The sequence below is a fragment of the Anas platyrhynchos genome, chromosome 4, assembly GCF_047663525.1.
Source record: "Anas platyrhynchos isolate ZD024472 breed Pekin duck chromosome 4, IASCAAS_PekinDuck_T2T, whole genome shotgun sequence".
NCBI classification, from domain to species: Eukaryota; Metazoa; Chordata; class Aves; order Anseriformes; family Anatidae; genus Anas; species Anas platyrhynchos.
In genome coordinates, this window is record NC_092590.1 from 52,991,631 (window position 1) to 53,014,077 (window position 22,447).

At 38.4% G+C, this 22,447-nt stretch overlaps 1 protein-coding gene across 4 annotated transcripts; it reads left to right on the forward strand.

Moving 5' to 3' along the window:
* LOC101800842 (tyrosine-protein kinase TXK) lies at window positions 1-20,676 on the forward strand. 4 transcript variants are annotated; one of them, XM_005028098.6, is made up of 15 exons: window positions 1-147; window positions 5,438-5,492; window positions 5,604-5,706; window positions 6,527-6,732; window positions 7,806-7,871; window positions 8,563-8,617; window positions 9,401-9,480; window positions 10,957-11,084; window positions 12,628-12,702; window positions 13,671-13,842; window positions 14,559-14,775; window positions 15,347-15,411; window positions 17,439-17,557; window positions 18,000-18,157; window positions 19,530-20,676. In XM_005028098.6, exons 1-15 carry the CDS (start codon window positions 132-134, stop codon window positions 19,596-19,598), a joined length of 1,584 nt encoding a protein of 527 aa, XP_005028155.1. In that variant the 5' UTR covers window positions 1-131; the 3' UTR covers window positions 19,599-20,676. The 4 variants fall into 4 exon arrangements, with proteins under 4 accessions (XP_005028155.1, XP_005028156.1, XP_038034592.1 ...); XM_005028099.6 differs by having other exon boundaries at window positions 52-147; window positions 5,578-5,706; XM_038178664.2 differs by having other exon boundaries at window positions 52-147; window positions 5,578-5,706; window positions 6,640-6,732.
* The last annotated feature ends 1,771 nt before the right edge of the window (window positions 20,677-22,447 follow it).

Consider the following 22,447-nt stretch of genomic DNA (forward strand, 5'->3'; position numbering starts at 1 on the left):
TATTTGTGTTTTACTAGGCTTCAGAGCAGAGCTAGGCACTCAGACAGTAGGCACTCAGACAGGGGTGTTTTACTGGCGCAACTGATGAAGAAAGGTTTGCATTTCATTTGAATATAAGCAGACAGCCAGATATGATTCTTTCTACCTGTAAGTAAATTGGCCCACATATTTTTATCTTGGAAGTATTGTTTTGTGCAGTAGCTGTATACTTAGCAAATGAGTGATTTAAATATTGCCATAAAAATGCCAAACAGCTTCCTCTTCTGCTGCTTAGGTGATCTGTATTTGGACTCCTTGTTTTGACTTACTTTCAAAATTACTACATGAATATGAATCTAGTATATGATGGGTTCAGCAAAACATCTACTTTTTCAGACAGGTACAGAGATACTCCCACTTGCTGTCCTTAAAAGTATGAACAGGATAGACATGAATAAAAAGTTTGGTATGACTAGAGTTGTCTTTGCTCCAGTGCAGAATTAACTCAGGAAAATATATAAAGCCTAAACTTACACAACTGAAAAACTAAAAACTTGTCTTTCGAAGTATTTTTAGCAGCAAACTGTACTGTTACTTTCTACTAGATAAGGTGCAAACATACCTGATCAGGAGGCATAATGTGTGTTATATTAAAGGTTTCGTTTTGATGGGTGAAGCTGATTTGCTTTATAAAAATGTACATGCTAGAAAGGGACTACAGCAATTTCAAAATTACTAGTGCTTTGAGACACATTGAATCAGAAAAACAAGCTTAAGCCAAGAAGCTTATGAAATAAAATTATAAAATGCAAATGATAAAAACTCATCTCTAACCTGTTGCTTTCATCAAGTCCTTTGATACTGTTTCCCCAAGACTACAAATTAAAGGGAGGCATAACTGAAGATAGGAGGGAGATTGCACATGAATTGGCCACACAGATAATTTTATCAACCTAAAGCATTCTGTAGGGTGGTTTTGGACATAGAACACCTGCTGACAGGCTATCGCAAAGGACTTCCATGTTTTCACTGTGCCTTTTAAGTTTTGTTGGGACTGTATTTCAGCTGTTCAAGCAAACAGCTGTTTCACCTCACAACAGGCCAATCCTTTTCTTCTTCCTCTAGCATCCCATCTGCTCAATTGTGCACAGGCAGATTTTTTTTTTCAGGCCTCCTAGTTGGTTATAAAAATATCAGCTGCAAAATTTTAAGCTCGTTGTTTATAAGGCCAGCTTGAAAACCACTTTCCTAGGATTTCCACTTCTTCCACATGCTTTCCTTGCCACAGTATCTTTTCTCTTTTCAAACTGTGCATGATAAAAGTCCAATTTTGGACATCATCCTATAGGTTATCATAGCTCTGTATTAGCATTGGGATAATTACTTGTTATTCTGTCATCAGAAAGATAATATGACACTCTTAAAAACAAGTGTTTTCCTCCTAATATAGCCATTTCCGGAAAGAAAAAGACACAAGCAGTGAAATGGGATACGTTTTTGTTCCCATGTTGAATTATTTGTAGAATGGCTGAACTTTGAGATTGCAAACATCCATCAGAAATTGGAGAGAGAAAATTCTCCACTCAATTAAAGAAGGAGGTTCATTAAAGAAGGAGATTCAACAGACTAAATTTTCATCTTGTTTGATTTAAACGTAGGTTTTAAGTTACCCACTTTAATTGATTCATGATGAGTTATGCTTCCTGATGATCAAAGCAGAATGTGTTTTGGTAGCTTATGTTTTGACATAACTTAGGAAATGTGGGCTGAAAGGTCTAGTGGGGCTGCGGGTGCCGGAGAAATCTTCCTTCGGTGGATTTAAAAGAAGCAAGATTTGACCAATTTCTCTGGAAGTTTTGGAAAAAGGTTTGGTTATGTAGGAAACAGAGAAGCAGGACCTGATAACAGTGATGGGTCCATAACTGATTTATTTTAACAGCCTTACAAAAAATTTGCTGTTAAAAATTATTGAATATTTTCTTCTGTTAGCCAATATCTCTTTCCTGTGTCCTGTCCAAGCAGTAAGTCTGTCACTCATATAATAGATCTTACTAGTCTTGCTGTTCTCTTCAAAAAATGGGGTCCAAAACGCAAATGCAAAATGTGATTTTTTTCTTGCTGATGTACAGCTCTCACTGATTCCATCACCACTTAATTTTTAAATGATGAACATGTCAGTGTGACGTGCTATTATGTATGTGAATCTAACATATATAGTTGAATATATAGAATCTAACATAATAGTTGACAAATGCAGAGTGTTTTGCTTAAGAAAAGGTCCTTGTTTTGAAATTGAAGGAAACCAGAATTATTCCACTGAGTCCTGTGATTTGAGTTAGAGCATAGCAGAAAGGAAAACAAGAAGCAGTATTGAAAACTCTGACTTCTAGAAATCTACTTTCAATTTCTTACTTGCATTGGAAAAAGTTAGCAATTTTTTTTGCCTTAAAGTGGAGGAGTGGGTGGTGTTTTAGTATTTTTTATTATTTTGACTTACGGCTTTTGAATAGAAGAGAAGAAGAGAAAGAAATAAAGGAAGGAAGAGCCGCAGTTACAGGAGGGCGTGTGCAACTCCGAGAAGCTTCTGGCAGGAAATGCAGACTTCCTGTAGCGCTGCCGTGAGCATCGCTGTGGCACCTGGAGGCAGCTCTACACATAGAGATCTTCCTGTGTTGCTCGCAGAAGATCAAGATATAAGCCAGTTTAATAAAATTATTCAGTGTCTCAAAGCTTTCACCGCTTGCAGTGTTGTTGGCCAAGTCTATCAAAAAAAAAAAAAAAAAAGACAAAAAAAAAAAAGACCTACAACCAAATAACATCATAGGCTCATTGGTAACGAGTTATGAACTGAACTAATATTATTTCAATCTAGAGGTGAGAAAGTGTTGTGCAAGGAGCTTACCAATGACCAGGGAGGATGTTCAATGCAGAAATCAATGCATCGATCTTCGCTTGAGCTGCTGAAACTCCAATCCATCAGGTCAACATTTCCAGTCTGACTTCAGTTTAACTAAAGCAGGACCTACACTGAAGACCTGTGGTTCAGTTCCATATAGCTCCAGGCTGCTGTCTCTCAGCACTCCCTGACAATGTTTCCTCTCAGAACTCAAAAATTTCGAAATAGAAATCAGCAGCTTACACTGCATTAATTCATGCTTTCATTAATTTCTACTAATTTTTTTTACAAATGCTAAAGGAGTAATGTACGTTCAGAATTTCAGAAGTGAGTTTGCAGGGAACGGATGTATGAAGGCTGGTGTGTTTCCAGAGCTGGAAATTTTCTTCCTTTAGGCCTTGATTTGATCCTTAAAATATCCTGGTAGGGAGAGGTGGGAGACAGGATCTTAGTAGAACCATACTGCCCCTCAGGACCCAGAAACTCAGTGCAGAATGGGCTTGTTGGGCCCACACCCTCAGTCTAATCTGAGCCTTAACTTCTAGCCTTGGTCCTATTTTGTTATCTTTAATTGGTTAGACACTCCAGCCATAACAAAATAACTCACCAAATAAAGCATGTGTCCTAGGAAGCATTGAAACACAAAATTGATTATAAAAAGAAATGGGAACCTAAGACAGTCCAGGTCAAGGGACAAACACAATTCTGTCTCAAGATAATTGGGAAAGTTTGGTGAGTAGCATGTAATTATTTGTACTGAAATTTAAACACCCCTTTTTTGAATGAAATTGTAATAGATCCCTCAAAAGTCTCTAGTACATGCAAGACTACGCTATCATGCAAAGTGCTTCCAAAGCACTTGTTCTGCTTTACAGGCACTCCTTAACACACTGACGCTATCTCAATCCAGATGATGATGATGATGATGATGATGATGATGATTATTATTATTATTGTTTCAGGAGCAGTGGACATTATTTTAAAGCAATGTTAATAAAACAAATATTTCCCATCTGACTTTTTGAGAGGGATTGCTCATTCCAAGCTTGTTCTTACTTAAGACATTAAGTATTATACAACAATGCTAGAGACTGTATTCAGACAAAATTAAGCTACTATAGTATTAAGCAGCTGAGGGACAGTTTAATACACTGTAAAACCATGCAGCAAATAAGTTATATTGCTCAAATGTTTTGCCTGGTTTCTTTAAAGAAAATCGTTGGTGTCAGCTGGCTTGGGTATTTGTAATTGGTCTGTTTTGCATAGCCGTCAGTGGAAACTTTTATCAAACAGTCGATAGCATGTTGTGATTAATGTGTCTGCTTGCTTCCCACACGACGGGTTCTTCACAGGATGCAGCAGTCTAAGGGAAATTGCCCCACGGCTTTCATGATAAATACACTAACCAAAACACATATGAGATCGGTCTCTTCTTCTTCCAATTGAGAACTAATTTCCCCCTTATCTTTTTGACTTCTGATTTTCTCTCCTTTTGTTAGTGCAAGATGTACTAAGTAATGTACCTTTACAGAGAAAATAATTACATTTCATCATGCAGTAAGGTTACGTAATGCTTTGAGTGGTAGGGTTAACACTCTCAGCACACTTTGCTGAAGCATTGGTAAAAGGCATTGGCAAAAATTCTTACAGGACACCAGAAGGTCTATCCTATTTATTCCAAGCTAGATTAGGTCATTAGGATTAACAAGCCAAAAATACTATGAGAGAAAGACAAGAAGTGGAAGACATGGTGGGATTGTACATGTCATGTGAATGATCATAAACTGGAGAAGGCCTTCAAGATCATCAAGTCCAACTGTTAACAAAATAAAGCAACAACATACCGAGACCTCAGGAACCTTATCTCAAAAAAGATACACTATATTAACTTTTCTGAAAATATATGATATATCTGATATTGTGTTGTGTCTACTGTATTTATCTCTGGATTATCAACTACTTGGCATATAAGTTTAAAGTGCCTATTTTGATAACATTTTTAACCTTGGCTAATTATATTAATGGCTGGAACAGAATCAAGAAAATCAGTATTAATTCAAAGAACTGAATGTATTGTGTCTCCTTTAGTAAAACTCAGAATAAAAAAAAAGCTTGACATGTAAATGTGGTTTTATATCTGGCTCAAATGGTTCAAAAAATTCTGTCATTGCTAAAAGTGGACATTTCTCTGCCTCTTGTCAGTAATGATGTTCCCATCCCTTTCATTGCACTGGTTAGAGCTTGCATGGGGCAGTGCAATCAGTTAGATCAGTACCAATCTGGCTGATGATGCCCTTTTTTTTTTTTTTTTTTTCTGATATGGTGAGCGGGTTTAACACATAATATGTCCTCATAATTAAAAGACATAATAAGGGACGCAGTGGATACATATAGCTGGTGTGGGAAGAAAGCTCTGCTCCATTTGCTGCGTGCAAATTTAGTCTTAATGGTTTGCCATACACCTCACAGCAAGACAAAACTAATAATAGAGCTAAGTAGTCCTTAATTCTGTAAACAAGCCAACAGGATCACTATAAATATGGAAAATGTTCTTGTTCACAGATCACACCATCCAGTCTGTTTTCTGCTGCTGCTGCTGCTGCACAGTGCAAAAAAGGTATGTAAAATTCTTCTGCTTTTCAGCAAATAGAATGATTGAAATGTCTATACATAGTAGACTTTTCAAAGTCTATTTTCAGTAGAACTGTTAATTGTTCTTCAAAATTAGAGCAATGAGAACAAAAATGAACCTGGACCCTGATACTGGCCTGGTGACCCAGTACTCTGCCTCGCAACCAAAGGTTTCCTATGCATCTACTTGGAAGTGCAGGGTAAGTAACATTTTGTCAGGTTTAACACAAATTGAGGTGACGTGCCATCCAATGACTCAGTACCAAAACAAGCAGAGGAGTAACCAACTCTTGAGTGTGTAGGTTGCTTTGTTGCATAAAAATTATGAAGCTCAGGTATATAAAGATTCATACTGATGGAAATGCAGGGTCACACCGAGGTTTCCCAAGCTCGCTTGGACATGGGCAATTTCTTCTCCAACTTTAGGGTTTGTGTGATGGAGGTGGGAAGAATGGGTCTGTCCTGTTGGGCAGATACAATCTCACCTTGCTCAGCTGCATGTGAAAAGTCCACCTTTGTTTTGCTAGATCTAAACTGAATGAATCTGAGTTTTCAAAGCATAACTGAGTGTAAAGCTAAAACCTAGCATGATGCATAAGAAAAAGACTGTTCCTGCTCAATTGCTAAGAATGCAAGAATGTCTGCAGCACTCTCCATATCAATTCTTCAGATAAATGGCCAAATTGCCAGACAGAGTAACTCCACTGTTTGCAGTGCTGCTCTGCTAATTTACACTGAGTTCTCCCAGCTTTCATATCATGTAAAAGTCACCCAAAGAGTGGGGAGGGAGACAAGGAAGATGGCTTCTCTATTATTTACTTTACTTTCCATTGTAATTTTGGCTTTGATAGCAAACTACTCAGATGTGAGTCTCACTATTTTACAAGTGACATGATGATGGTGTTTTACAATGGAAGGTAATGATCATGATTAGTTCCCTTCAGTTACTGAGATGCTATAGCAGTAGGGGAAGTAGTAGGGAAAAAAGACTAACTGTGAAAGATACTTTTCTTCCACTAGCGTAAGAGGCAATTGCGTGTAAAGAACAAGCCGTTACCTCCTCTACCTGCTGAGGCCTTGGAAGACTACACAAAAAATGTCAAAGTTATTGCACTATATGACTTTTTTGCTAGAGGACCGTCTGATTTAACACTCAAGAAGTCAGAAGAATACATTATCCTTGAACAGTATGATCCCCACTGGTGGAAGGCAAGAGACCAGCATGGGTAAGAGAATTGACATCTAATTTCATTCTCTCTTCCTACACAGAAAGAAGAACCTAAAACAACCATTGTGGGGTTATCCTACAACCCTGAAGGCAGATAGGACAAGATACATGAACTTTAGGGGAGGTTTGAAAGTGTCCAGATATATATAAGGGACACAGATTAATTGGGAAGAGTTTGGGCAGTGTCTAGTACTCCAAGAATTGGTATGGCATCTCCTGTCTAGTGGGAACATAAAATTAAGTCCTATACTTAGTAAGTTCCTGAGCTACATAAGGACATTTGAGGACCATATGAACCACTGGGCTCTTGAGCCTTGTGAAAATACGGCTTTATGTGTTTCAAGTGCTTTACAATGTTGTGTGTTAAGTGTAAAGACCTCATAAAGACCACAGGTAATGGCAAGACACTTGCCTGAAACAAAACCCCTAATCCAAAATTCTTGGACATGTTAGAGAGATAGTAAACTTAATTTATTGATGTTTCCACATTTATGTTTGTTTTATGTTGTTCCCCTTTCACATTTTCTTCAGTGTGTCCTGTAATCTGATGTTAGGAGTTGTTACAGGTTATATAAATCTGTCTCTTTTTCATTCAGAAGCCTCCTTTAGGTAACTTTTCTCAACTCAGATTTGTAGTGAGAGTCCACTGGATTATTATTTTGTATATACATGCAAGCACACACTTTACATTTCTTCAAGGCAGAATTAGAAGGCTAGAAATAAAACAACTGGCTTCTGGTTTGGAAGAAATGTTATTTTTTCTAAATTTTTCTATTTTTTTTCTATTTTTTTTCTATTTTTTCTTAACATGTTGTTCATGGCACTCTATAAGTACTTATCCCAGATGCCTTTCTCATTACAGTAGCCCTCCAAAGCTGTGGGACAGAAAGATTTTGCCTGGGATGAATGGAATTAAGACTCTTATTCAATTCCCACACTAGGATTCTGTATCTAAAGACATAGCCAATAGTATAAATAAATTTTGTCATTCAATAAAAGTAAGATGCTTACCTTAATGCTATTAATATTTTACATCTTACTATAACATTATCCTCAATATGTTTTTTTCAGGAATGAAGGCCTAATTCCCAGCAACTATGTTACTGAGAACAAGAAAAGTAATTTAGAAACATATGAGTAAGTACCCTTGAAAATGATGACTGCTTTCTTTTCTAAAAATGGTGTGGTACATTTCAGTGCTTGACCCTTCAGTCTTTACTAGATATGAACAGGTGTTTTCTTTATTGAAAGCTCTTAGACGGAATTAACCATTTTGATTTTGATTTATCTGCTTGGAGTATGTAATGTGGAGTTACAGGCACCAAGGACTTCAACAGCATAAACCATAATGACAGAATCCAGATGTTTCATATTTCTGTAGGCTCACTACATAATATGTCTATATTCTGATCTCTTCCTGTTGTGAACATGTATAGTTAATTGACTGGAAGTTAGTTATAATCAAGTCAGTCTGGTTTCCTGGAGAGAAGAGTAAAATTCAGCAAAACTCTAGTGAAGTGAGGTCTGAAGCAGTGAGCCTGACTGTAAATTTCATCACAGTCTGGCGTAACTGCTTCCTGTTTTTTTCTTTTGTGTGACCTCATGCTTAATCACAGTGAATCAGTCAATGGGGGAAGTAGTTGTTGTATTTACAGTGGTGTAATGAAGTAATTCCAAATTAAGAGACGTTTGATATACAACAATAGTTCTGTTCAGGTTTTTTGATGGGAAACCGTTCAACTATTAAGACTAAACCTTGCCTTCTGTGTAGCAGAGCAAACATATTTTTCTGGCTGAAGTTAAAGGAAAAATTGTCTTGTTCTTGCAGGTGGTACTGCAAAAACATCAACAGAAGCCAGGCAGAACTGCTCTTGCAACAGAAGGTAACTCTGCTTATACATAGAGTTAACGATATCTGCAAAGATTTATCAGTAACGGCATCAAGCATTTCAACAGTCAAATCCAAATCTGCTCAGCATGCAGTAAGAGCAGGTGACCTAAAACAAAGAGATGGCTTTCTGGGGAGACTGTACAGTGCAGACTGTCCACCCTTCCCAGAATTTTTAGTAGTCCCAGCAAATTCTGTGTAGATTTTCCATATTGGATAAATCAAATTACATGGAGTTTGCTGCACTTGTCTGTGGTATGAAACACTGATGACTGAAATCCACATGGTAAGTAAGTTAGTAAGGTGGCAGAGCTTAACAAAACCCCAGTGTCTTCCTTATGTACAGAGCCAGGAATCCATCTATCAGTTATGAAAACATCTATCTCAGTTAAATTCATTAAGCTCAAGGACTAAAACAGGGCTTGGGCAAGACAAAATAGAGAAGAACATCTCAGAACTGTTTTACAGATTTTTTTTTTTTTTCTGGTGATTTGTATATATATATTTAATAAATACAAGATTTTTCACTACTTCACACAGAAGAGTATCCACCTAAAATATTTAGCTCCAAGAAATGGTCTGGCATTTGGTATTTTGGCTCGGTTAATTTTGCTCTGCTATGTACCTGGCTGTCAATTCCTGTTCACTACTGCTTTATCACCCTCCCTGGTAGTCATAGGTATTCCACAGAACTTGCTGATCAGCTGCAAGTCCTATTTCAAAGGACTTTCATTTGAGCTCAAAGGCAGAAAATAACTCTACCTGGATTTCTTTTCAGTCCAAAGAAGGTGCATTTGTTGTCAGAGATTCAAGCCAGCGGGGACTCCTTACACTGTCTGTGTATTCACGGTCTAAAGGGTGAGTTGCTCCAAATGGTTATGGCTTGACTCAAAGTCTGAAGGAAAAGCTTTCCTAAAGCTCCTTGGGATACGTGGGCAGGCTGGGTATATGGTGCACAGCAGCAGTGAAATACTGGGGGGGCTGTTCAGGGGGCACTGCAGCGAATTGCAGCGCTCTGGGGAAATGCCCTCGTATGCTGAAGTGCTGGTGGTGGGCAGTAGGTCTGGGGGGCAGGGTGCCAATGCCCTGCTACGACATGCACTCATAGAAATGCTCAAATAATCTGCTGTGAAGGCTGCTCATCCCACCCATGTAACACAGGCAGTAAGACCTTACATTCATTCACATCTTGCTAATTTTTATGTCAAGTGCTGTGGCTGCCCCACCATGCCACCACAGCACAGCCCTTTGGCCACTGTATCGATCTGCTTTTCTTCTCAGCAGGCTCTGCTCAGTGTAAATTACTACCAGGCTCCTTGGTGGTCCCAATTTTTCTCCTAAAATCTCCTCTCTGTACCATCTTTCTTCAGCTGGAGGACTGTTACTGGGCTCGCTTTCCCCTCACATCTGTAGCAGTCCCCTACGGCTATCCCTCAGCCCTCCTACATCTGTTAGTGCTACAGCTGCTTCTTATAGATGCAATGATACAGGGATAAATACTTGTGCAATAAAACACACAAGACATGTTGTGGTTTAACACAACAGGCAGATAAGCCCCACACAATCATCCATTCACTCCCTTCTACCACCCACCAAAATGGAAGGGTAAAAGAATTGTGAGCTGAGATTATCAAGACAGTTTAATGGGAAAGAAGATGAAGGGAAAATAATAATAGAAATGATAGTACTGATAAAAGAATACACAAAACAAGAGATGCACAATGCAGCTGCTCACCACCCATGGACCAATGCCCAGCCTGTCCCTGAGTGCTGGCAGCCTCTCCCTGGGCCAACTCCCCCGGTTTTATTGTTCATCATGAAGCCATATGGTATGGGACATCCCTCTGGTCCCTTTGGGTCAGCTGTTCTCATCCTAAATCCAAACACAGCAGCACATCAGCTACTAGGAAGAAAATTAGCTCTATCCCAGCCAAAACCAGGACAATGCGACAATGCTACCTCCCAAAGCTGGGAAAGAGACCTACTCAGAAAGCCTTTTTTTTTTTTCTTTTTTTTTTTTTTTTCTTTTTTTTCTTTTCTTTTTTCTTTCTTTTTTTTTTTTGTCTTCTTTTTTTTCTTCTTTCTTTTTTTTCCCTTTTTCCTTTTCCCTTTTTTTTTTCTTTTCTTTTTCTTCTTTTGCTTTATTTTTTTTCTTTTTTCTTTTTTTCTTTTTTTCCCCTGAAACAGTATCCCAACTATGCGCAGTCATTTTAATTAGGGAACTGTATCCCAAGTTTTCAGATTTTTTGTGTGCATGCTTTTCAAGTAAAATTTAATTAGGTTTATAGTATCAATTATTTTTTGCTGAAAATCATAATCGCTTGTTGATTTCAGAAGTCACAGTGGAGACATTCGGCATTATCAAATTAAAAAAAACCACTTCGAACAATATTATGTAGCAGAAAAATATCTCTTCTCATCTGTTCCTGAACTTATCCAATATCATCGACACAATGCTGCAGGTAATGGGTATAAGCTGTTAAGGTATTACTGCTGATGCTTTGAAGCTCATCAGGACTTTGAAAGATTGGAAGTGACTCTTCCACTAATCCTTTCCTTATAAAAAGAGACACAAATTTTTCTGTTGCTAATAAATTCAAGTATGCCACGATCTTTTCTGCTGGAGTTGTAGCTGCAATGTGCATATGTCATGGGAGGAATGAGCCTACCAAACTCATAGACATGAATGAAATTAATTTAAAAAAGCTACAAGTACCTTATGTACTTACCTACTCTGTATTCTGCTGGTTCATATGTGGCTGAATGAGACTTCCATGAAACTTTATCATAATTCTTTCCTTGCCTACAACCCAGTGACTTGCATGTATAGAATTTAAGAAAAACAGGAACCATGCTATGCATCAGTAGGCAGCTTTTTATTGATTTTGGCACATATGCTCACCCCCTTCAAAGAAAAGGCAGAATTAGGGAGCACAAGGACTCTCCAACACTAGCTTGCATCTTACCAGTGTCAGCCACCTTTAGTTGTTGGCTCACAGCAGCCTTTTATAATTTCTAGCATTAAAAATTGCCCTTCATCTTGGTTCTGCCTATCATTTTAATATGGTATAAAACATTTTTTTACCCTGAATGACTGGAGATAGGAAAGCACAAAGCCCCTCACGCTAGCGAGGCAGGAAGAGACAGCAATGGACAGAAACTTTCACCTGAGGGAAAGGGGTGGTAGTAAATGCATGAAACAGAAAAGGATCTGAAAGTAACATTGGAAAGAATGAATGAATGCATGCAGGGTGTCCTTGGTGAGCACAATGAGCTAGCTTTAAAAAAGCAAAGACACACTTTTTAGATTAAAAATCAGGAAAGTAGAAAGGGTTGTGTTCATTGGTACTGTTGGCTCATAAATTGAGAGAAAAAGGAATGTCAGACACAAAAATATTTCTTGCAGCGGGAAACAATACTGAGAAAGCGTACTTAAGACACTGTTTATGTTGGTGATGTAGTATTGTAGAACTCATGCAGTATTACTTAAGATCACTAACACTGTACAAGCAAGAAAGAGCGTCACTTCTGGTTGTATGATACTGTAGATACTTTTGTAGTGGTCTGAAGTTTGAAGTAGAGTAACAGTGCATTTGCACAGGAGTGCAACATATTAATAGACACATCATTTACTTAATTAAATAATAATTTTGAATATCATTTCTTCAAGATAGAAGTTGTCTGATTACGCTGGTACCCCAAAATGGTATTGTCATAGATCTAGTAATAAACTTAAAAACAAAAACAAAGAGAAGCAATTACTTAGAATTTTGAAAAGAGTATTTGTATTCTGAAACAGTAACTTATCAAGCAGGCTGGAAAAGGGTAGTGTCCGCTTCCATTTCTTCAGTGAGAATTTGTAAGAAAAATTAACATCAAGAAATAAGGTATCTATATCAATTTTTTTTTTTTTATTTTTTATATTTTTTTGAGAAAAGGTATGATGTAGCACACTTTAAAATAGTGCAATTGGTCAACAGAATATTGGTACTTTGTTTCCTACAGGTCTTATCACTCGTCTCCGACATCCAGTTGGATCAACTGGAGGTTCTTCACCAGCAACAGTGGGATTTAGTTACGGTAAATTTTTTATCTTTTTTTTTGGTGGAGATTTAGGTTTCTGTTTAGGCAAGAATTGAGATCACATTCATCCAGCTAATAGTTGTGTCAGTGAAATTTCCCAGTCGTAAGTTAATACATAAACACCTTCATAATCATGAAAATCAGACACGCATTTCCTCATAAGGTGTCAGAACTAAATGAGACGTGACTCAATTCCTGCAGTTCAGTCAGTGTGGTGCTTCTTTTACAACCACTAGTGCATTTCAGAGCTATCTGGACTTTTGTAAGCAGACTTAAATAGACACTTAATACATTTTTAAATTATATTTTATGTATTTAAATGTCTACAAAAACTGAAATTAATATTATTTATGAGGAAGATTTTCTTTGTTGATTCTGCAGGATGTAGAAATAAGAGTGAAACCTTTCACATTGATAGAAAACAAGCAGTAAATACCAGTGCTGTGTACATAGATCAGGAAGCTAATATTGGGTGGTAGATAAGTACACATAAACATATATATATGTATATATATATAAAGGAATGTCTTTTATATATATATCTTTACTGTGAATGTTTTCATCAATATCAAGGCTTAATATTTCTGGAGGGCAGAACTATTTTGGTTAATACAATGGAGGCATCCAGTAACTATTTCTGTAGCTATACTGTCCCACGGAACTGGTTTAGAGTTAAAAACATCACATATGATAATGCTAAAAAAGTTCTCAGACGTAATCAAAACTTTGCCTTATCTTCAAGACTCAGACATTCCAGCATTATGCAGTTTGCAAAGCAGTCACATTCTACAAGCTGCAAAATAACATTCACGTCTATACACATATGTGTGGGAAATTCCAGTTATTTAAAACCCATGCTAAAGCTGATGAAGGGTTGTGAATTTTCTCTGTTTGCATTATCTGCAAATAGCCAGGTTAGCCAGGTGTGTCTCCTAGACTATTGTAACATTGGGTTGCTTTTATAGAGGAATGGGAATTAAACCCATCAGAACTGACGTTTATGAAGGAGCTTGGACGCGGGCAGTTTGGAGTTGTTCAGCTGGGTAAATGGAAAGCAACCATCAAAGTTGCCATCAAAACGATCAATGAAGGTGCAATGTCTGAGGACGATTTCATTGAGGAGGCCAAAGTGATGATGTAAGTACAAAAATTATTCTGTCTGATAGTTGATGTGAAGATGACTGAAAAATAGATATATCCTAATACAATTTAAAACAAGCAAACAAAACCACTTTGATGGGAGTAATGGATGTGCAGGACAGAAAGGTTGATGTAATGACCTAAGCAGGTGCTTGCTACACCCATCACCAGAGTCTTTCTTTAGAGTGTGTGCTGCTTTGCATGGTGGAGGTTAGTGCGTGGTAAATGTGCTGGTAGTTGCTCCTACAGCTATTCTTTCACCCATAGTTTAGTGCTTCTGGGAGCACAGGCACAGCTCATACCTAACTAAAGCTTCTAAGAAACTGTATTGCCATTTCTGCTAATTTTGCAAATTACAGAAGTATTCAGACCTGCTTTTGGCATGGCCATAGAAGGAGGTGGAAGCTGAGGAGAACGCTTGCAGCAGTTCGTGTCCCTGCCTGAAAACCAAATATAGTTAGATCTCTCCATTTCATATTATCCATATCAAGGTTGCATTTGTCCATTAAGTATTGGAGGGACTATGATGATCTTGCAGAACTTTTTGGAGGAAATTGCAGAATGTGTTAGGTAGTGAGACAACTCTGAGGCCAGCTGAACTGAAGGATATTTAGCAAGTACTGAAAGTGTTTTTCAGTATCATCATGAGAATGAAAAGTCTAGTCATCTGCCAAGAGCAGACGATCACCTGACTGAAATGCAATCCTGAACAGGAAACTCTCCCACCCGAAGCTGGTCCAGCTTTACGGAGTGTGCACGCGCCACAAGCCTCTCTATGTAGTGACTGAGTTCATGGAGAACGGCTGCCTGCTCAACTACCTGCGGCAGAGACGGGGGAAACTCAGCAGGGACCTGCTGTTGAGCATATGCCAGGATGTGTGTGAAGGGATGGAGTATCTGGAAAGAAATAGGTTCATTCACCGTGATTTAGTAAGTACAGTAGGTTTTCTGAGGTTCTTGGTAAATGTTGGTGATATAGAACATGCCACTGAATTCTGTGGGACACTAATGTGTCCTGTAAGATTCAACAAAATCTTCCTCTATCCACATTTCGAATGCTCCCTCTGCCTTACCTTGATGCCAGGATATATGGGTGGCTTGTCTTCCCTACCTCATACACAGGGAACAAAGAGGTCACAAAAACACTTTTAAAAATTGGTAGTGAGTGTCCAAATGCCTAGCATTCAGGAAAATGTCTGCTTGGATAACTAAGACTCTGCATCTTAAAATTTCTTTTACTGTACATGAAAATATTGCAAGCATTCAGGCTAGTATATGCTATGTACGTGTAATTACACAGCAGTGAAAGGCATTCACCTGCTTGGAGACAGAACTTTACTTTTTCCTTGTTTTGAGCAAGACACTCATCTCCTTTTAGAATATAAACCATATGAGCTGAAACACAATTAGTCTGTTTTTTTTTGTTTGTTTGTTTTGTTTTTTTTTTTTCTTAAAATTTTTTTAGCCCAGATTTCAAATATGTTTCTCTCCTTTTCCCCAGGCTGCAAGAAACTGTTTAGTCAATGCTGAGCACGTCGTTAAAGTATCTGACTTCGGCATGGCAAGGTAGGAAGTACAAGTTTAGTGGGTGCCCTGTTCTCAGTTGATGGTAATGAGGACTTGGGCTAACTTCACTGCTTCCTTAGATGATTTGGGGAATCCCACTGTGCTCAATTTCTGAATTTTGATTGAAGTGATAAACACTGCTGTTTAACTCTTGTACCATAAACGGGATGTTGCATTGTTTCTCTTCTCATCAGTGACTTTAAGACAGGTGAACTGAGTGTCTAGTAAATGCCAGGAGTAGCTTATGGACAGAGCAGCAGCAGGCACAGGACTACCAGAGGCTCAAAGAAGCAAGTACCCCAAATTTTCTGAGTGCCCAGAAGGACAGAAAGCCTGCAGGAAGAGATGTAGGTCTTGGTACTGACCTTTAGAGACTTCAGTAGGTGAGGCAGGAGGCAGGGAGGATGCGCAGGCAGGAAACGTGATGTGTGGTTCTCTAGCAGGGAAGTGGTTTTTCTGTTTAATGAGAGGACCAGCCAAACATGAAGAGAGAGCAAAATGCACTCCAACAACCACAGGTCAGAGAAATGTAGCTCTGCCCTCCTGGACTTCCATGAGAGGGTGCACTATATTTTACAGCTGAACTGAGTGAATGACCAGTGGCTGGCCAGACAATTGGTCTCACTCCTTCCATCTTGCCCCATCACTCCTTGCAAGCCCAGCACAAAATCCTTTGTTTCTTTGTCTTACTGGCTGCTTTTGGATTGAATAGGCTCATCTTTTGGATTGAAAGGCAGTGTGTAGCTCTGTGCAGTAGGTGGTGGTGATGTCCACCTTACAGCTGTAGTCATTAGATCAGTACAGCCACGTTACCCACCTTTCTGTTAATTTTTACCTCCTATTTCTTACCTAAGGATTACCACAGTAGTTCATAACTACATACTTGTTTTTTAAAAGGCTGTGCTGTGCCATGGCATTGCCTGCTGGTTTCATTGATTGCCATAAAGGTAAAAATAGGCCTATAGGTCTAGACTCATCCAAATGCCCTGGAAAATTCAGCAAGAGACCAAGGGGCTATCAAGGTCCAATATGAAAGTAATGGACCTGAATGGGTTCCTGTTAACAAAAAGAGAAGACCAATGGCATGGCTTTAGGACAGGCGCTTTCCCAGGGAGACCATGGAGAGGTGATGGGAGCACCCTCTAATTAGTCAAAGCTCACAAAACTGACTGGTTTTGTACTCTTATTTTTTGCGTTCATTATCCAATAACCTCTCATTGTTCTGTGCCTGCCCCAATAATAATAAAGTGAGGCAAAGAGGCAATTTCTTTCAATGTGGCCTCCTTTGAAAGGTGCTTTAGAAGTGCCTATGCATTATACCTTCTGTGACAAGTGTTGTGTAGTGTCTCTCTGTCATCTTCTCATGAAAGTAAATATGGGAAAAACGTGCACAAAGTTTGTACAGATGTAGGGCTCAGCCTTTTCAAATGTTGCCCCTAAATGCCTGTATTAGGCACATAAACTCTTCTGATCTGATAGGTCTTAACACAGCTCCTGTAAGCTTGGGCAAAATTATACTTCAGTGCACCTTGTTGTTTCTTTGTATGTGATGAAAATTTTGTGTAACAATATGCCAGAAATTTCATCTGTGAAGTTGGGTAGCAGAGTCCAGTAGCTCCAGCTGTGTAAATAAGTGTAACCTTTTGCCAGTAGTTTTCATGTGCAATAAATGTTCTCTTTTAAAAAGAGACAACAATTATTTATTGTTGCTCTTTTTCTTACCGGGGGTGTAGGGACCTTTCCCAGCATACAATAAGTACAACTATCCTGTGAGTCTCACAGATGGTATTAGAATATTTTATTCTGACATATTTCTCACAATTAAATCACCCATTTAAATAGAAATATTTTTAACTGCATAGTGTGGGTGTCTGTGTGCATTTTTTATTAAATTAGTGATACAATTTCCTTGCTTATAAATTGAGACTGTATTTTTATGGAATTATAAACCACCTGTTGAAATGCTGCCAGAGCTGCTTGTGCTTTAAGTCTCATTAAAATACATGGCATTTGCTGATATTCTTTAGGTACGTCATTGATGATGAATATATCAGCTCTTCAGGTGCCAAGTTTCCAGTCAAGTGGTCATCTCCTGAAGTCTTTCATTTCAAAAAGTACAGCAGCAAATCCGATGTCTGGTCATTTGGTGAGTGGATTAGATTAATGTGCAACATATTGTTTCCCAAAAACTAATGATAAGATTGAGGAAAGTACAACTTTTTATTGATGCTGCCTATCTTAATCTTTAGATGATCTTATTTTTAAATCTTGCCTATATTTTTGAGAGAGTATGATTTTTAATAGATTTTTAATCTAAAAATTGGATTTTGACAGATATGCGTGTTCCTGGTAAGTAAGCATTAACCAAATGCTTGTTTATCTCATTTTCATGGACCACCATCTTAGCTGACTTAAATGGGCGCAGAATTGCATCAGTTGAAACTTTTTTGTTTTCCTCTGTTCATTCAACTCAAGTTGTCCATCAATACATGGAAAAGAAAGAGTGATTTTTGGGGCTTCTCACATTGTTAAATAGCTTGTGGGTTTGTGGATCTTATTTTGTCCTAAATATTTTGGTTCACATCCAGGTGTGCTGATGTGGGAGGTCTTCACAGAAGGCAAAATGCCTTTTGAAAGTAAATCAAATTGTGAAGTTGTCCGTGAGATTTCTGAGGGAAACCGACTTTATCGACCACATTTGGCATCGCATACAGTGTACAAAGTCATGTACAGCTGCTGGCATGAGGTTTGTTGCTCTTGTTTTCCTTTGATATTACGTTATTCTATTCTCCATTGCTAATGTATATCTGAAAGTAATTCTCAAACACTGGGCAATAAAACCTTTACTTTGTGGCATCCTCTGTATTTGTCACTATGCTTTTCACAAGTCATGCCTAAGTTTACAAGCCTCTGTTTCTTTTGACTGTTGCATCCAATAAATACAAAGCACATAATCTATATGATAGGTCTACACCATCCCTAGTTTTGAATATTTGACTGTAGTCTCACTTCTCTACTGCACCAAACGTAATACCTTTTTCACATCTTTGTGCCATGCATACCTCTCTAGCTTTCCTCTGAATGATAACCTTAACACATTCATATACAAAATGAGTATGCCCACTACATGTGGATTTGCCTTCCCATTTTCCAGATGTACATCAGTATGTCTGTCCACTGCTCCAGAGCCTCCCTTTCACCATGTGCACTCTGATATGGTGCTTGCATCGATGTTCTTTATCCATTTCTCCAGCAACTATTTATTTCTATATTGGTGTCAAAACATGGACTTCATCAACTTTTCCACCTGAGTAATCCCTTGAGGTCCCTTCTGCAGTGTCTACAGGAAATGAATCTTTAATTTTAAGTAAAAATTACTTTTTAATAATTTTTAAAGTTGGGGGATCTCATTGCTACCATTGTCTCCTTTATCCTACCTCTTCTCTCTTGCCCATCTTTTAAAGCTGTATGAAAGCTGCTAAGTAAGTTTAAGAGACTGAAACCTGAACTGCACATAGCATGGTTGCTCACTGCAAGCACCCACTGGGATGCCTGCCAGCAGAGGGAGGATGAGGTGAGGAAGAAGTCCCCTCTTTTCCTGATGTCAGCCAGGAGTTTGTTGTTCCATACTGAGCTGCAATGTATTAAATGATACAACAGTGAACATCCTTTTTATCTAAAGCCCAGAAAATATCTCTGAATATCAGGGTTGAACAACCACTGCAGGGAAGAAATCCACATATGGCTTCTGGCTAAAAGGAAACAAATAAACACACACACACAAAAAAAAAAACAAAACAAAACAAAAAAAAAAAAACAAAAAGAGAAAGAAAAAAGCGTCTCTGTACATGCTGCTGCAGTTTTAGGAAGCATTCTATTAACTTCTGGCATGCTGACATGCAGAACATGGTTTATTTATTTATCTATTTATTTTCTCAAGTGCTAAACTTGATCTTTTCTCCATTATGTATTAATAAAATACAAATTATTTTTTAATCAGTAGCTTGTATGTACCTATAACCATCTTCTGAAGTTGGGTACTTTAATTGATCAATCTGCTAATTTGGATTTATCCTCTGCTTTTTTTTTCTTTTTTTTTTTTTCTTCTTTTCTTCCAGAAACCTGAAGGACGTCCTTCTTTTGAAGAATTAGTAGAGACCCTCACAGATATAACAGAAATGGGATAGTCAGAGATGTTACACAGGTGTACTTACTGGAAAATCAGCAGCATTAAGCCTGCCAATGTAGTTGACACAGAAAACATCAGCTTCTTACAGCTGTCTCTACTTAACTTGTGGTAGCAGCATCCTATATAGTGAAGCAGCTGTTTGTGCTTGGTGTGACTTTTGCTCATTTGAGAAAGATATCTGAGGAGTCTGGTTTGGGGGCTTTCAAGCCTTTGTTTTCTTGATTAGGGAAAAAAATCTCCTGTCTGGAAAGAAGCAACCAAGCTTACTTGCCATGCAAGCCTTTTTTTTTGTTGTTGTTTTGTTTTGTTCTTTTTGTCAGAGCTACACTAATTCCCATAATAATATTACTAAGGAATGATTTGTTACTTAATATGGTTCTTGCAGTAGACAATACTGATTAGCAGCACCAAAAATGATGGAAGAGACTTTGATAAAGTGTCAGAGAGGTCTTATCTAAAGGCAAGACCTTTTGTACTGCAAAGCACAGAAGAAAAGGAGCAGTGTTTCAGAGGAAACACAACTGCTGGAGCAGAACCCAGGTACTGCATGCTGCTGGGCACACAGAGGGAGCAGTCACCCCTCAGTGCCTCCCAAGTGACATCTGAATAGCTGGAAGCACTGAGCATCCCTGAAGAACTTTAATCCTGCTCACAGGTAAAGGCACCTTCTCTGCTAATTCTATGTAAAACAAGGAGAACAAGTAAGGATTATTTTATTCAAACCTCTCCCTGAATTTTACTTTTGTCTTCCATTCCTGTCTTGCTGCTGCATACTTGAATGCCCACACCTCCTTACTGCTCCCCTGTAAGTATCTGGAATGGTTAATAAACAAGTTAAAGCTGGAACCTGGCTGTAAAAAGAAGTGCTTTGAATTAGTCTAGCTCAAACAATTTCTGTGAGACCTCGCATGCACAATGTCTGTAACCCTGCTTGTAATGTTATTATTCACTTTTAATTTTAACTCTTAATTTTGGTCAATACAAGTGTATTACAGAAAAGAAAAGGCAACTGAAGTAGGAGATTGTTTTATGTAGAACAGTCAGATCGCTGTAAATAAATATTTTTTTAACATGATTGTATTGTGAATTATTTATGGGTAAACATATTTCTTTTTATAGCATTTCATAGACAAAATACTTAACACCCAGTAGATAAAGAATGATTGATGTCTGGGCAACTTAGCTTTTTCATTCCCAAACTTAAACACACACATGCAAAACAAACAAACAAAAAAAATCCCCTGCAACTGTAACAATAAAATGAAGTACATTGATCATCCCAAGTGTTGAAGTTTGAGAAGATGATGGCATCTCTGGGTCAAATTCACTCCTGGCATTAATAATTTTCCTTTACTGCAATAGTATTTTGATAGTTATCATCCCTTGGGAAAAGGAGTTCTTAACCCTACTGTGTCAATATCTGGGAGTACCTTCACACAGTACCTTAAGGCGTTTCTCATTCAAGTGCCACGATATCCTTTTGTTTAATTGCTAGAAGAATTGCCACCAACTGATAGCACTGTTTACTTTTATAATTTACTTATTTATGGGCGTTCAACTCAGTATCAGACCTCTAACTACACAAAAGCCTATACAATATAATACTGTACATTGAGCTCACCCCTAGTCTATGTGTTGCCGAAGCACAATGCTTTTCAGCAAGTGATGCTCTACAAAAGACTCAAACTGTATCTACAATATAAATGTGCATAGGGACTTTGAATAATGTATGAGGAATCCTCTATAGAAGCTCTTGTACAACTGGTTTAACTACATTTATTACTGCAAGTTAATATGTAATACACTACAGTACCCTGCAATAAAAAGAGAGTTTATGTACACAAAGCACCCTGCTTGTGCTTGTTTTGCTGGGTTGTCCTGTGGTGAGCATGCATCCATCTTTGAAACATGGTGGTCTAATACAATGGGAAAAAAATGCTTGCCTACCAGGCCTTCAGCTTCACACTATAGCCTGTCTGGAGGCTGGGCAAATTATCAGTAGGCTGTTGTTAGCACTCTGACGTGGATGAATTTAACAGCTGATATCATGAAGCTTATGGTAAATAAATTAAAAAGCACTGTAATATGCTTCAGTCAGTGAAGTCAGTGCTTAATCAGCATGAGCAGGACGAAGGTCAGGTATGTACAGCTTGTTTGCTCACTCAAACAGCTACACCCATAAATAAAGACCAAGCAGGCCACCTCGAGCCTTGTGGTGGCTCTGAGTGTAGCTCCAGCTCCAGCCATGTTCAAACAGGCAGAAAGGAAAGACCTTACATGGGAAAACAGTCAATGCCATCCATGTCTCTAATCATAGGCATATTGATCTGCTGGCTGTGTGTTGTTTTTATTTTTAAATCTTTGTGAAAGAGAGACCCAGAAAATAAGACATCCAAGGAGCAGGCTGGGGTGGTTCAGCCTAGAGAAAAGGAGGCTGAGGGGAGACCTTGTTGCTCTCTACAACTACCTGAAAGGAGCTTGAATTGAGGAGGGTGTTGGGCTCTTTTATCTGATGACAAGTGATAGGACTCAGGGAAACAACCTCAAGGTGTGCCAGGGAGGTTTTGCCTTGATATCAGGAAGTATTTCTTCACAGAGAGTCTGGCCAAGCATTGGAATGGGCTGCCCAGGGAAGAAGCAAAGTCCCTGGAGGTATTCAAGAGGCATGTGGACGTGGTGGTTAGGGGCATGGTTTAGCAGTGGTCTTGTAGTGTTAGATGATGGTTGGATGTGATGACCTAAAGGGTCTTTTTAAAACCTGAATGGGGAAGGAGGCACAGTGACACCCCTGTATAGGGGATTTCTGGCTAAAGGCTGGAAGAGTACTCACCAATGGTGAAAATTCAG

Excerpts from the sequence above, each read along its gene's own strand:
- LOC101800842 (XM_005028098.6), top strand. Across the intron at positions 5,707-6,526 it reads CATCTACTTGGAAGTGCAGG|CGTAAGAGGCAATTGCGTGT; the intron begins GTAAGTAACATT and ends TTCTTCCACTAG. Across the intron at positions 18,158-19,529 it reads TGTACAGCTGCTGGCATGAG|AAACCTGAAGGACGTCCTTC; the intron begins GTTTGTTGCTCT and ends CTTTTCTTCCAG.